The 13,278-nt window shown below is 34.4% G+C and overlaps 1 protein-coding gene across 1 annotated transcript in view; it reads right to left on the bottom strand.

Moving 5' to 3' along the window:
* The window catches only part of LOC121732002 (hydrocephalus-inducing protein homolog), a 52,409-nt gene that overhangs the window by 19,169 nt on the left and 19,962 nt on the right, over window positions 1–13,278 (bottom strand). Inside the window, exons 31-54 of the mRNA XM_042121740.1 lie at window positions 13,076–13,204; window positions 12,739–12,933; window positions 8,985–9,157; window positions 8,545–8,774; window positions 8,132–8,256; window positions 7,387–7,577; window positions 6,232–6,342; window positions 6,106–6,148; window positions 5,633–5,798; window positions 5,218–5,349; window positions 5,009–5,132; window positions 4,754–4,922; window positions 4,407–4,633; window positions 3,912–4,111; window positions 3,512–3,754; window positions 3,120–3,299; window positions 2,688–2,979; window positions 2,360–2,611; window positions 1,969–2,272; window positions 1,735–1,874; window positions 1,553–1,656; window positions 1,283–1,473; window positions 886–1,076; window positions 533–645 (exon numbers count right to left, since the gene is read on the bottom strand). Of these exons, the coding sequence (XP_041977674.1) occupies window positions 533–645; window positions 886–1,076; window positions 1,283–1,473; window positions 1,553–1,656; window positions 1,735–1,874; window positions 1,969–2,272; window positions 2,360–2,611; window positions 2,688–2,979; window positions 3,120–3,299; window positions 3,512–3,754; window positions 3,912–4,111; window positions 4,407–4,633; window positions 4,754–4,922; window positions 5,009–5,132; window positions 5,218–5,349; window positions 5,633–5,798; window positions 6,106–6,148; window positions 6,232–6,342; window positions 7,387–7,577; window positions 8,132–8,256; window positions 8,545–8,774; window positions 8,985–9,157; window positions 12,739–12,933; window positions 13,076–13,204 (4,225 nt within the window). The remainder of the gene's footprint in view (window positions 1–532; window positions 646–885; window positions 1,077–1,282; window positions 1,474–1,552; window positions 1,657–1,734; window positions 1,875–1,968; window positions 2,273–2,359; window positions 2,612–2,687; window positions 2,980–3,119; window positions 3,300–3,511; window positions 3,755–3,911; window positions 4,112–4,406; window positions 4,634–4,753; window positions 4,923–5,008; window positions 5,133–5,217; window positions 5,350–5,632; window positions 5,799–6,105; window positions 6,149–6,231; window positions 6,343–7,386; window positions 7,578–8,131; window positions 8,257–8,544; window positions 8,775–8,984; window positions 9,158–12,738; window positions 12,934–13,075; window positions 13,205–13,278) is intronic.

The following is a 13,278-nucleotide window of genomic DNA, read 5'->3' as shown; positions in this document are numbered from 1 at the left end:
TATTAATTATGGTCATAACCATATTATGGCCTTTGGTCATAATATGATCATAATAACGTCACGCGCCGTGTCACGTCATATACTGTGCTACACTGCGCTACACTTTAGTGCTACGTAGCGCTATACAATATACCCTAATCCATAATATAATAGTTATATTATAGACCGTTTACTTGCTTAGAATGTAGGTACAATAAATAATAGATGTTACAGTATTTTTCAGAGCCTTATATTGTAATTATTATTGTACCTACATTCTATACAGGCTCATTCATAAAAAATTGCACTAATCTACTTTGTCATTTTATCAGCAAAAGAATATACAGGGTGTAACAAAAATAAGTGATTTGGGGTATAAGTAAGTATGGGGAAACTCGTGACGCTCGGGCCCTTGCCCATACAAAAATGAAAAAAAATGTTCGTCTTTCAGCGCTGCTACTTTCACAGTGAACTCTCTACAAGGAACATGTACACACCCTAAAGTATTATCACTAATTTTTGTTACACCCTGTATAGCCAAATAAAAACTTACTGATTATGATCAAAAACTGTGATTGTCTGTCTGCAATCCCAGGAAGTGTCTTTCTTTGTTACACTAATAAGCGATTCGTCGCTAATCGCCTCTAGGTGTAAATATAGTAACTCCTAAAATTATGAAAATTATAAATTTCATTCTCGAAAGTATTATTTTTAAATATTTCGATTCAAGGTTCTTCGATCGAAATATTTATGTGGACTATAATGAAACAATGATATGTTCTTCTCGCCGGGCTAATTTCCGAACCGGTGTCGCAGTTTCGACGTTCTTCCTCCGACGTTAAAAAAGTGTATTCATGAAATCTATTTTGAATAAAAATATATTTTATTTATTTATTCATATATCACCTTTTTGATAGCAACAACTCGGTTTGCATAAAACCAAAGCTCCAAGTCCTTCTCCTCCCCCGGGGCGATGTACCCGGCCGATGGTCTCACTACTATACACTCCACTTCGCCCCATTGGAACTTGTATACTTTTTTCGAATTGTTGACCATAGTGATAGATCTTTTCTTGATGCTGAATAGCTCACAATCACCTACATGATATTAAAAAATCAACAACTCTCTGATTGCTGTACAAAATGTATGTTATGTGTGTCGTAAATTGTGATTGCCATATAAACTGTATATGTGTCAATTATAACAAAGCGCCACGTGACGATTGATTATGATATTACCTTACGGACCACTCTACTGCAACCAAAAAATGAACAGAGAAAGCGTATCAACTCTCAACACTTACCAAAGTCTAAAATATATTTGAGGGTAGACCGTTCAGTGCTATACGTCGACATGGTCTCGGCGTAAAAGGTGCTCCGTGACTGTAGCTTGCCTTTTTTAATGTCGCCTACTTTAGACTTCGACTTTTTCAGTGCCGGGGCACTTCGAATTTTCCTCTTACTTTCACTTATGGTTGTCGATGAAGTAAATGTGCTTAAAGTAAACAATATTTTGTATTTAACGAGATACCATTCATAAGACTTATTAACACTGGATTGAAGATTATTATTACCCATTAACAGAAGTTCTATAAGTATCAAGATCAATGTCCATTGGCAACATTTCCAGATCTTTAAGGGTGATATCCTCCAAAAACGATTCAGCTTTACACAATATCTAAAAGTAGTTTTGATTATAAAATAATACTATTTTATTTTTAAATAACAATAATATTGACTCGTTACAAGTTCCTACCGTGAAACTTTCAAATGGATTGTTGTAGATTTTCAATTCGACATCACAACTTATTCTTCCTTTTTCGTTTGGGTTAAAGTGTACGAACAATGACCGCACTTCATTCGGTTTTAGGATAACTTGTATACTCTTATTCACTCCTATGCAAATCATTATTATTATAAATTATATTTGATATTATTGAAAAAATAATTAATTTGATCTTAATTAAATCAAAATATTTTTCCGTCTTACCTTGTCTTTGTAAGTTTGAGTCAGAAGCTACCCAAAACTGTTGCCATTCGTTCCTCGGAGCTCGCATCACATCCACAGTTACGACTGCCTTTACGGAACTAACATTTTTGATTCGGATTTCTTGACTTGTAACTGACTCTACGCACGTGAGAGGGAACTCAAGTAGTGCGAGTCCGTGTCGTATGATCGGCGGAGATATAAGAGCTATGCGGGGAATGGCTCCTTCACCCAGTAGGAATATTTTATAAGATTTTGTCTCAGTTTCTGTTAACTTGAGGTTTATTTCAAGCATCGCACGATATTCCTACAATTAATAATAATTTAAGTTAACTTACGGGGTCGATTGTACTCAAATTAAGCATTAATAGTAATAATATAGAAACATGCTTACCGTCATCGCTTTTGGCCTAAAATGTATGCACAAAGACTTATGAAACAGTGATTCGATTTGCGTTTCATACTTATCCAGCCAAAAGACACCTTGATTACAGTTGTTAGAGAGATAGTGAAGCTTCATTTTCAAAAGACACGGGACCAAGCCGTTGTTGTATAGGAAGATATTGGCTGCATGGCTGGTGTTCACAATCGCACTTAGAAAGTGAAGCGTCAAAGACTCCTCCGCAAAAACGCAGTGTGGTGTTGTCTGTTTATGATATTTTATCCGATAAAAAAATAAATATTATTACATCATTTAGTTAATAGGAACTTAGTATCATTACCTCATCTATCGTATAATCGCTCAACTTTTTAACTACGACATGTTCTCTAAATGTCACGTCTATGTTCCAAAAGTCTAGGCTGGGAATTGCGCCTCTTCCCATCAGTTTGAATGGTACACCCTCAGCCTCTTCTGGTGACGAGTCGCTGATCACAAACTTTAGAGTTTCCTCGCATTTATCGTCAGTGGATGCCGTAAATTGTATTGTTATAGTTTTACTCGATTTTGGTTGCACCAAATTGTCGCTGGTTAAAATTGTGAAATTTCCACATTTCAAAATCATATTTTTAAATCTGGAAAAATAAAAAAAAATAACGGTATTAACCTTATTTTTAAGTTAGTTAAGTTTTTGTTTTAATTAATTCTTTAATTTACTCGTAATATTGTGCACATTCTAAATTTTTGACTATAATATTATGTTTGCAGTATTTACTTGTTTTTATCTTTGCTTCTTATTGAAAGTGTATCGAGATCGATTCTATATTGTGGTGGCAACACTATTTCGTACGTGAAGGGTGATTTGCCAGTATTAGTGATGACAACTTCTTTAGTAACCTCGCTACCAACCGGTATAACGTAAAAGTTGAGTTCACTCGCTGGGAACAAGGTGAATCTAAAATATATGAAAGAAAATGAAAGTGCCAATGAATATAGTTATTAGTTTGTAACTTAAATAAACTTTGCTAAACTCAAATATCCTCCGCTGGCCTGCGGTGGCTCTAAAACGAGACAGATGGAAGACTTTGGGGTAGGCTTTTACCCAGCAGTGGGATAATATATAGGTTCATTAAAAAAACTCAAAGATCAACATAAAATAAGTCTTACGTATTATAGGCACATGTGATCGTAGTATTTACTGGGAACGTTGCAACAATAGTCTGGTTGTCACTGTCGTCCAGGAGAGTGCAACCGTAGACGGGAGTGTCGGTGATGTCAGTGGCCGCGGTGGGAGTACACTCGAATTCTATGACGACAGGTTTGAGGTTCGGCACCAGAACGCCATGATCGGGAATCGCGTTAAATGATTGCAGCAGCACCGGATCAGGGAAGCCTTTCTTTTTCCTCAATCTATGGAAAATAAAACAAGGTTACAAAATATAAAGTTTGTTACTTTTTGAGCTAATACACGTAGACTAATAATTTCTGCCGGTATGGCGTTATACTTTTGTTTTGTCACAACTCATAATCAGAATAATAATAGACACACTTATCAGATAGAACATACTTGAAATAAACATTATATTTTCCTCGATTCAGTAGGAACATTCTCCTCTTGACTGTCGATCGAACTTTGACGTCGCCGTAGTTAAGTATGTAATCGTTGGGATTATCGAAGGAGTAGTCTACCAGAACGTCGTAGCATTCAGCCGACAAAAGCACCACCTCCGTTAAAATGGGTTCACCTCTACATTGCTCGTCGTAAACCTGGTGTAGGTCAAAGTAATAATAACCAAACATTTATTAAAAAACACAATCCTAAAGGTTTGGTGAAATTCGTATTGACGAATTGGGGGAATCTAAATCTAAATTTATTAATTTTTTATTTATTTAAATCGATTCCATTAAAAATACATAATTCGATTAATGATTATTAATCACCCTATACATTCTTGATTTTCACTCTTAGAATAGGTATTATAAACGTAATATAACATTATTTTAATTATTATAGCTTTCTTGTGTTTTTTGGACTTTACTATATGGAGAGGAACTAACTCACATCGAGGATTAATTGTTGGTTATCAATAACGCCGACCCTACACGCGTTGTAAACAACTTTGACCGCCACACTCTCATCTCTCTGCAAAACCCCTTCAGACTGTTTTATCATAAAATCACGTGATAGTTCTTCTGTGTTTCTTATCTTCCATTTGATGGGCAAAACTGAATTGTTCTTTACGACAAATTTGTTGTCCTCTTTACGATATAATAAATGTTTCCCATATTCTAAAAATATCAATGATATTATTTTTTTTTGTTATTTCCAAAATGTAAAAGATTATCTTCGTGAGTTCGTTAGTATAATGTTTAAGTAAATGCTGACAGTACTGAAAACTTTCTGCTTACCTAAGATTTTAGTGTCTGGTAGGACTTTCATGAGAGGAGGTATCCCGGTACAGGAAACCCGGATAGTTATAATCTCAGGGTTGTCGCGGATACTCAACAGCAACGTACACCTATGATTGCCGACTTCTTTCGGTGCCGCGTGTATCAAAATGTTACTTTTGGAGCCAGCCTTATAATTAAAAATATAATTCTTAATTAACAAAACAGGAATTAAATAGCCAAACAAAATGTAAATAACTTATACGGAAATCTTACCTCTAATTCCACAACTTTATTACTAATACGAAATGTACTACGGTCTCCTAAAATATCGGCTTCGACGGCAGTACCCATAAGCGAAGTATTTCTTAACGTTATTTGATAGCTCTCTTCAAATACTCTGAATATAAGAAAGGGGTAAGAATTTTTTTGTAGTTAAAATATGGCTTAGAATATATTGTAATAGCTTATTATTATTTTTTTACCTTTTCTTTCCCACGAAAATATCTCCCAACTCGAAAATTTTCTTATCGTCTAGGAAAGAGCCTTTATAAGTGTGGTCCTCAATAGAATGTCTCACAAAATTTTCGAACATTTTCTTTGGTCGCGTATCTAACCTGTCAAGTAAGCAAAACCATAAAACATAGGTAATATATAATTTATTTAGCCCTTAAATAGCTTGTGCGATATTCTGATAATAATAATCGTTTGAAGGCCCAAGGCGGACGTACAAGCCATTAGCCAGGCAAAATATCTTGAGACTTGGTTGGTATGCGATTATATAGCCGGACCGTAATGACGTCTTTATATCGAGTCTTAAGTTATTACGATCGGGTTGCAGTTAAAATTTTATAGCAGCGTAGGAGAAAAGTACTCTTATATAGTAGGTTCGTTATATACCTGGGTATGTCGCACACCCCGCTGGCACATATCTCAAGGCGCGAGGGCGGCCAGCCGGCAACCTCGACGTAGTGCCGCGCGCTGTATTGGCCTTCCGCCCGCGGACTGAACGTGTATGCGCACCTTAACAATTCGCCCGGACGGAGTGTGATGCGATTTCGAAGTTCTGTTACATTTTGTCACCATTAAATTTGGTAAGCTTTGTAAGTGAAAATTTTGATGCTTAAATATTTTTCTAAAAGAACAAACCGCCGTACTCAGAGACATTTAATTATGATTAACCTTCAATTCAATGAAGAGTTTGACAGATAATGGCTTAAAATTTTGAATTAATTACATTTAAGTAATATTCCACTCACATTCCACAGAGTGCGGCAGAAAGTCATATAATTCTTGTTATAACTATGAGATATCGGTGTAACTTGTTTACAAATCAAAATTTATTTTTTAGTTTGAAACATGTTTTCCTTTACCTGCACCCGATGAAAAAATATTCTTCATTAGCGAAGACTTTACCTGAAGTTATTTACGAATGTTAGAATTCAAACAGGAATACGCATGTGTAAAGACAAAATTAAAATCGAAAAAATAATAGTTACGCTTTTTCCGCATTTGCATTCCCATTGTGATAGTACTTTCAATACTTTTTCTTGAGTAAAATCGTCGGCGTTTAGCAAATCCGGAACATCGTCACACTCGCATTTTTCTTTCTACAATGTTCAATATAATATTATAATAAGAAGTATGATGGTACTATAAAACTAATTTAGGAACTATCAGCTATCTATTTATTATTTTTTAACTACTTCATTTTATCTAATCTAGCTACGTGCTAAGCTGTGCTAAGTATAATTTACGGGTCTGTATGTAAAGCTACGAAACTACAAGCGTAGCAGTGCTACGAGACCTCTACGAAGATAGACTGCTCGTAGCCCACACGTAGCATGTAGAGCTACGACACTTTAAGCGTAGCAGTGCTACGAGACCTCTACGAAGATAGACTGCTCGTAGCCCACACGTAGCATGTAGAGCTACGACACTTCAAGCGTAGCAGTGCTACGAGACCTCTACGAAGATAGACTGCTCGTAGCCCACACGTAGCATGTAGAGCTACGACACTTCAAGCGTAGCAGTGCTACGAGACCTCTACGAAGCCTACACGTATTTTATAAAACTTCGTAACTACGTAGTAGTGCTACAAAATTTTTACACAGCTCGTAGCATATACGTAGTATATTCTGAAGCTTTTGAACTACAACGACCTCTACGAATATAGACACTTAGACAGCTCGTAACCTATACAGTATACATAGCATTTATTAGTAAAGCTCCGCGTAAAGCCAAGTTTAAAAAGTTAGTAATAAATTTTGCTGACAAAAAAGAATAATTCTTACCGGTTTCTCACTCAAAAATCTCCACTCTAGTGAATCCTCGTATTTAATGGGTGGTATTATTCGCGGGAATAATATACTGCAATCCTTTCTCGATGGCGGTACTTTTAATACGTCATACTTTTCTACATGTAATGCTTCTTTGATATCCTTACATGTTAAGAACATATTTGTTATGGTTTCCTTATAAATCAAACAGGGACAGTTGATTATTATTAAGGGAAATCCTCTTTTCGCTAAACCTGATTCAGATATCTGAAAAAATAAGTGAGATTAATATGTTAATGCTGTGTTTATAAATAAATTGATTCTTTACAAACACATCCATGTATTCGATAAATTTTTATAATTTTTATAAATAACCTGTGGTTGTATTTCTGTTTTCTTCTTTCCGCCTTGCTTAGGGTCTCTCAGTCCCCCCAGGCTGTACAGCGGCGCGGCCAGCTCGCCCCGCGCCACCAGCCAGTTGGTGGCGACGCTAACGACCGGCGAGTACACAGAGTTCACGTACTCGTTGTACTCCGAACTGTCGCGCACTTCCCTCACCGGCTCTACTGTATAGTGTGGGGTAAGAGGAACATGTATTTTTGTCATTCCTTTTACCACTTAAGAAAATATTACGGAATTGAAAGTTCAACTTTGAACGATATTTAAAATTAAGTAATTTTAGGGGAAACTGATTGCTTATGTAAGACCTAGTGACATAGATAATATTCAATGAATGGGGGAAACTATTTTAATTGTAAGTGAGTTTTAAAGATGTTTAACCTTTAAGTGATTCCTCTTTACTGATCTGACTTTTTACTCCAGCGGCTTTAACGTAAAGGGACTTTTTCGACTTCGTAGGCGTTTCAATAGGTTGTCTGCAGAATGTTTGATATGAAATTATTTTTTATATACGATATTAAAATTGCTAGCTTATATTTTACATGATTGTAATAAACAATAAACAAATCTTTATTTCCACTTTAATATTATTTTAATGTGACTTTCTCAATGTAGGCATTGTTTTATATAATAACGTTTAAGAAATAAATTATATAAAGTTATAATAAAGATACAAACACGACATGTTTTTCATTATATTTTCTTCGTCTATCTTCTAAACCATATTTAATATAAAGTTCCCTTAACTCCGGATCTGACGATTCGTAGTCCGCATCATTCATTTTCTCGAAGTTTGTTATTATCTCACTTATTTCTTCTGCGCTGTATTCCTTTGAGGAGTTTTTCCTGAGTACATGACAAATAATTATAATTACTAAAAATACAGAATAAACCCTCTTTGTTATTTTTGGGATAGTTTTCCCATTTCAAGTATACATTGACCTTATTGGTATAATATCTTATTCTTGTATGATTTTTTCTTTTGCTTGATGCCATATACTTAGTTCATATTTTAACTTTGTAATGGCATCACTATTATAATACTTACTAAGGCTTTATTAATATGTACAACGAACATAATACGGTTGTTATTTTACCAATTGAGTATAGCTGATCAAAATTTTAAAAACTTACTGTTTTAGCAATTCCTTTTCTCGTTTCATCTCTTGGTGATTCATCCATTTAGCAAGAGTCATGTGACCCAACACCAATCGTATGGTATGAATCGTGGGCTTACACTTCAGTACTATAGCGAGGGCCAGATCTGGACGTTTAACAACCTTACTATTTAAAGAAACTACTATGAAGCCTCGAGCATATTTTGGCTGATTAAAATATTCCATTAAAAGTTCTTGTACTAAATCCTGTAATTTTTTTAAATTAAATATTACGAGTACACGAGTACACGAGAGTACACGAGTATTTTACTATCCTAATGTCATAAAAAGTGCTGACTTGATAAAAAATTATGAAATTAAAAAAACTTAGGCTGGTTGCAACTCAAAATAATGAACACTATTTGGAAAGCAAAAGATTTAAAAAAGTTAAAAAAAAAAAACTTTATTAAAACTTACCAAATCAAACATAGTGGTGTTCATAGTGCTTATCGTGTCTAATTTAGAAATAGATTCCTTATCCTTCTTTTTTGTTCGCTTTACTACTGATGCTAAAGACATTTTGCTTATTGTTTGTACCGTGTGTTCAATTTTCTTCCAAATAATATCGAAGTCATCATCCGCCTCATCGACTGTTTTTATGAAAAAAGCAATTAGTTGACTCGACAATATTTTTTTACAATAATTACATATTATTATCTTTAATTTAAACAAATTAGAAGTATGTGTACCGACTACCGTTTCGCCTCATAGTGCATGTAAACTATGCATTTAAACGGGTGAATTTCCCAAACGCCTTTTTTTTTGGCTTCGTTGAAATTACTATTTAAAAAAGGGAATATTGTTGTAAATTATTTGTTTTAGTATTCAATGGGTAGCTATAAGATTGTGGCAAAAATATAATATGCCTAGGACTATTACAAAGGTATAAGTAACTTAAAGATCTATTTTTATCAAATCGGTGCTGTCCCTCTACTTTTTTACAAACAAAAACGCTTACATACTTGCAATTTAAGGGTGTAACTTATATTATTTCATAGAATATTAGTTTATCTATTATATATAATTAATATATATAATTAACGATGATAGTTACTTAGAGGCACAAATGTACTTGTCCTGAGATTTTTTCTCATATCGCTGGGTAAAAGAAATTCAAGCATTACTTTTCATCGACGAATCGGACAGTATCCCCACCCCAATTTAATTTACTCCTTAGTATGCGCTTCCACGCAGTCAAGACAGATTTGTGTCAAAGCGCTGCATATTCCCGCCAACAACATAGGTATGCCATTAAATATGCTCTGGGACAATTATTTTATAATATCGGTGATTGATTTTTTTTAATGTAATGATAGTTTTCAAATTTTTGTTTGGCTCTAATGAATGTAGTAAGTGATTAAGCTTCATTATCTGTAACCAACTTTATCTTAGATATAATGCATTTTTTATAATTTCCAAAAAAGTGCATTTTTTTTCTCACGTCGCTGCTCTCATATCGGTGTAATCGGTGGTCATTTTAACCACCGATATGATAATTTACACCGAAATTATAAGAAAAAACGAATCGGTGTCTTAAATCTAATATCGGTGTTTCGAATCATGACCAACGCACAGTTTTATCACATCGGTGGATTGCTTTATCATATCGTTTGATAATTTTATCATATCGGTGAATTGTTTTATCATATCGGTTGATCTAGTGGCATTTCTTTAAGTATACAAAGAAATTACAAATGCGCAAGATAATAATAAAACCGGCCAAGTGCGAGTTGGACTCGCCCATGAAGGGATCCGTAGCAGCGTTTATTTTTATGAAATTATGAAATTAAAAGGTGTTTGTTTTATTTTTATATATTTTTATACTTCAGTTGATTTAATGAAAGTTAATTTAAGGTTAACCATTTTATGACGTATAAAAAAACTATTTGCTAAATCTCGTTCAAACCAATTTTCGTTGGTAGTTTTTATAGTAATATACATCATATATTTTTTTAGACTTATCATGTAGGAGGTAGGGGTACTTCAGAAGTTACAGATGGGGGGAGGGGGGGAGACACACATTTTACCGCTTTGGAAGAGTCTCTCTCGCAAACTATTCAGGTGAGAAAAAAAAGATATTAGGAACCTCAATATGATTTTTGAAGACCCTATCCATAGACACGCATACGTTAGGTGTTTTTTTTTTGTTACAGTTGTACCTATTGGGACCCCTACAATTTTTAATAAGTTTTTTTTTATTTTTGTATTAAAATCTTAATGCGGTTCACAGACTTCATCTACTTACCAAGTTTCAATAGTATAGCTCTTATAACTTCGGATTAAAGAGGCTGTGACATACGGACGGATAGACAGACAGGCAGAAATGACGGATCTTTATAGATTCGTCATGTCTGTCTGTCTGTAGAAACGGAACCCTTATGGGTTCCGTTTGTTGCCATTTGGCTACGAAACCCTAAAAAAATGAATGGATGTGAGGATGTATTGGGCTTTTACTTAATTTTTCTTTTCACATCTAGTTCATTTTAATAAAGACAACGATGATATTTTTTTTATTTTTATTCTAAGTCCCTACATCAACTATTGTAAAACATTTTAAAAATATTTTAATTTTATTTTAAGAACACTGTTCTTGATTAAAATAAATCTTAATATATATATTTCTTGTGTGCGTGTGTATGTGACTGAACTCCTCCTAAACGACTGGACCAATTTTGATGAAATTTTTTGTGTGTGTTCGTGGAGATTCGAGAATGGTTTAGATTTACAGTTTGGTCTACTGGAAAATGTTTTTTCAATTAATTTCTTATTTATAAGGAGTTGTTGATTTTGGAATGTTTTACATTAGATCCGGCGGACGGTGCTATCATCGCATTCAATATTATTTTATTTCAATTTTAGTTTGTCCTGACAGATGGTGCTACGATTAATTTGAAAAAAAATTTGTTATTCAATTCATGTGCTGATTAAAATATTAAATAAATAACACATAGGCTACAATTTTAACCGACTTTCAAAATGGGGGAGGTGTTATGTTCGTTTTCTTATATTCAACGATTACTCCGCCGTTTGTTAAACGATTTTCAAAATTTTTCTTTTGGTATATAGGGTATCATCCCAATTTGGTATTATATTCAGAAAAGTGGTGATCTGATGAAGGATCCATAAGTAATCGAGGGAACTCCTCAAAACTTATAGGGAAACATATGGTGACTTCGGTTTCGTGAGAAGTATTCTAAGCATATGCTACCAACAAGTAAGATTTTGTACCGAGATATACCTGGTATACCGTGGTTCGGAAGGTGCTGAGAGAATTCCTGATTCTTTATAGATACAAGTTTGGGAGTTTCGGCGTTGTTTTAAGAACAGAAAGCATATGCTACTATGCAAATTACATTCTTCATCATCATCATCATCATCACTACCATATTATACCATTTCATAGTCTTTTAGATCGAGACTCGAGTTTGTCAAGCGATAATTAAAAAAAATCTATATCTACCTAATATTATAAACTTGAAGAGTATGTTTGCTTGAACGCGTCAATCTCAGAAACTACAGGTCCGATTTAAAAACTTATCTCAGTGTTAGATAGATCATTTATCGAGTAAGACTCATCATTTATCGAGAAGGTTATATTATATTATTACTCTAAGACTAATACGACAGAAGAAACTCAGGAAAATGTGGGAAAAACGGGGGAAATATTTTTTATGGGAAAATGTACCTACGGATTCTGTAAAATTTCTAATTTACGCGGGCGAAGCCGCGCGGGACATCTAGTACATAAATATATTTGAAGATAATATTATCATATCGCTGGATTAATATGTCATTTCGGTGGTTAAACTTATAATATCGGTGCACAGAAATAAAAATCGGTGCCGGTTTATCACATCGGTGGAAACCAGAATTCAAACTGAATTTTCTCCTTAGTCTTAAATGATACGTTAATGATATTGTTGGGAACATTTTGTGTCTTAAAGAACACATAAAACCTGAAAAGTATATGAAATATGTATAATTAAAAAAGTTCACCGATATGATAAAAAAAGGTCATTTGTTGAAATTCACCCAAACACTTTCGGTGAGGGCCAATAATCTCCTTTATTTTTTGTCGACGAAGTCGACGAGTCACAAGTTTTATAATATATGGTTTTGTCGTTGATCCATAGCAATATGTTCTTATTTTTTTTCTAGGAATTAAAAATACAACCGTCACTTTCCTCACCGCCCTCCGCGCGGTGCGTTGAAACACGCGTGTACTGTTCATCGAGAGTGCGCAGCAGCGTCGTGCGCGCCGCACTCACGCTGGTGCACAGCGCTTCCACGATGCAGTTGTCCACAGTGACCGCAGGTAAGTTCAGCTCTTTCCCTACCGAGTACGCCATTTCCTGACATTCCATTTCTGTGGATAGAGACCGACTTCATACAAGTTTCAGCCAAGTTTAAAACGTGCTATTGAACAAAACAAAAAGCAAGCAAACTGTTCAAGCCTCTAAATAAGGTAAAATTCCTACGAATAAAATTACAATAAGTAAAAAGTATACCTATACATGGAGGTCCTTGGAATATAATAAGAACGCCTTTCGCACGTTGCTCGACATCGCAATTTTTATTTTCATTTTCCAGTATTCCAAGGGGATCTAATTTTAGTGCCTTCATATTTTGCATGACATCTAAAGTATAAAAATATAATTTAGTGAACAAAAACAAGTCCAGTAAGCAGCCAACAATAGGAATTAAAGTCTTA

This window comes from Aricia agestis, chromosome 1 (genome assembly GCF_905147365.1).
Source record: "Aricia agestis chromosome 1, ilAriAges1.1, whole genome shotgun sequence".
NCBI classification, from domain to species: Eukaryota; Metazoa; Arthropoda; class Insecta; order Lepidoptera; family Lycaenidae; genus Aricia; species Aricia agestis.
This window is presented reverse-complemented; position numbering and strand designations above follow the sequence as displayed.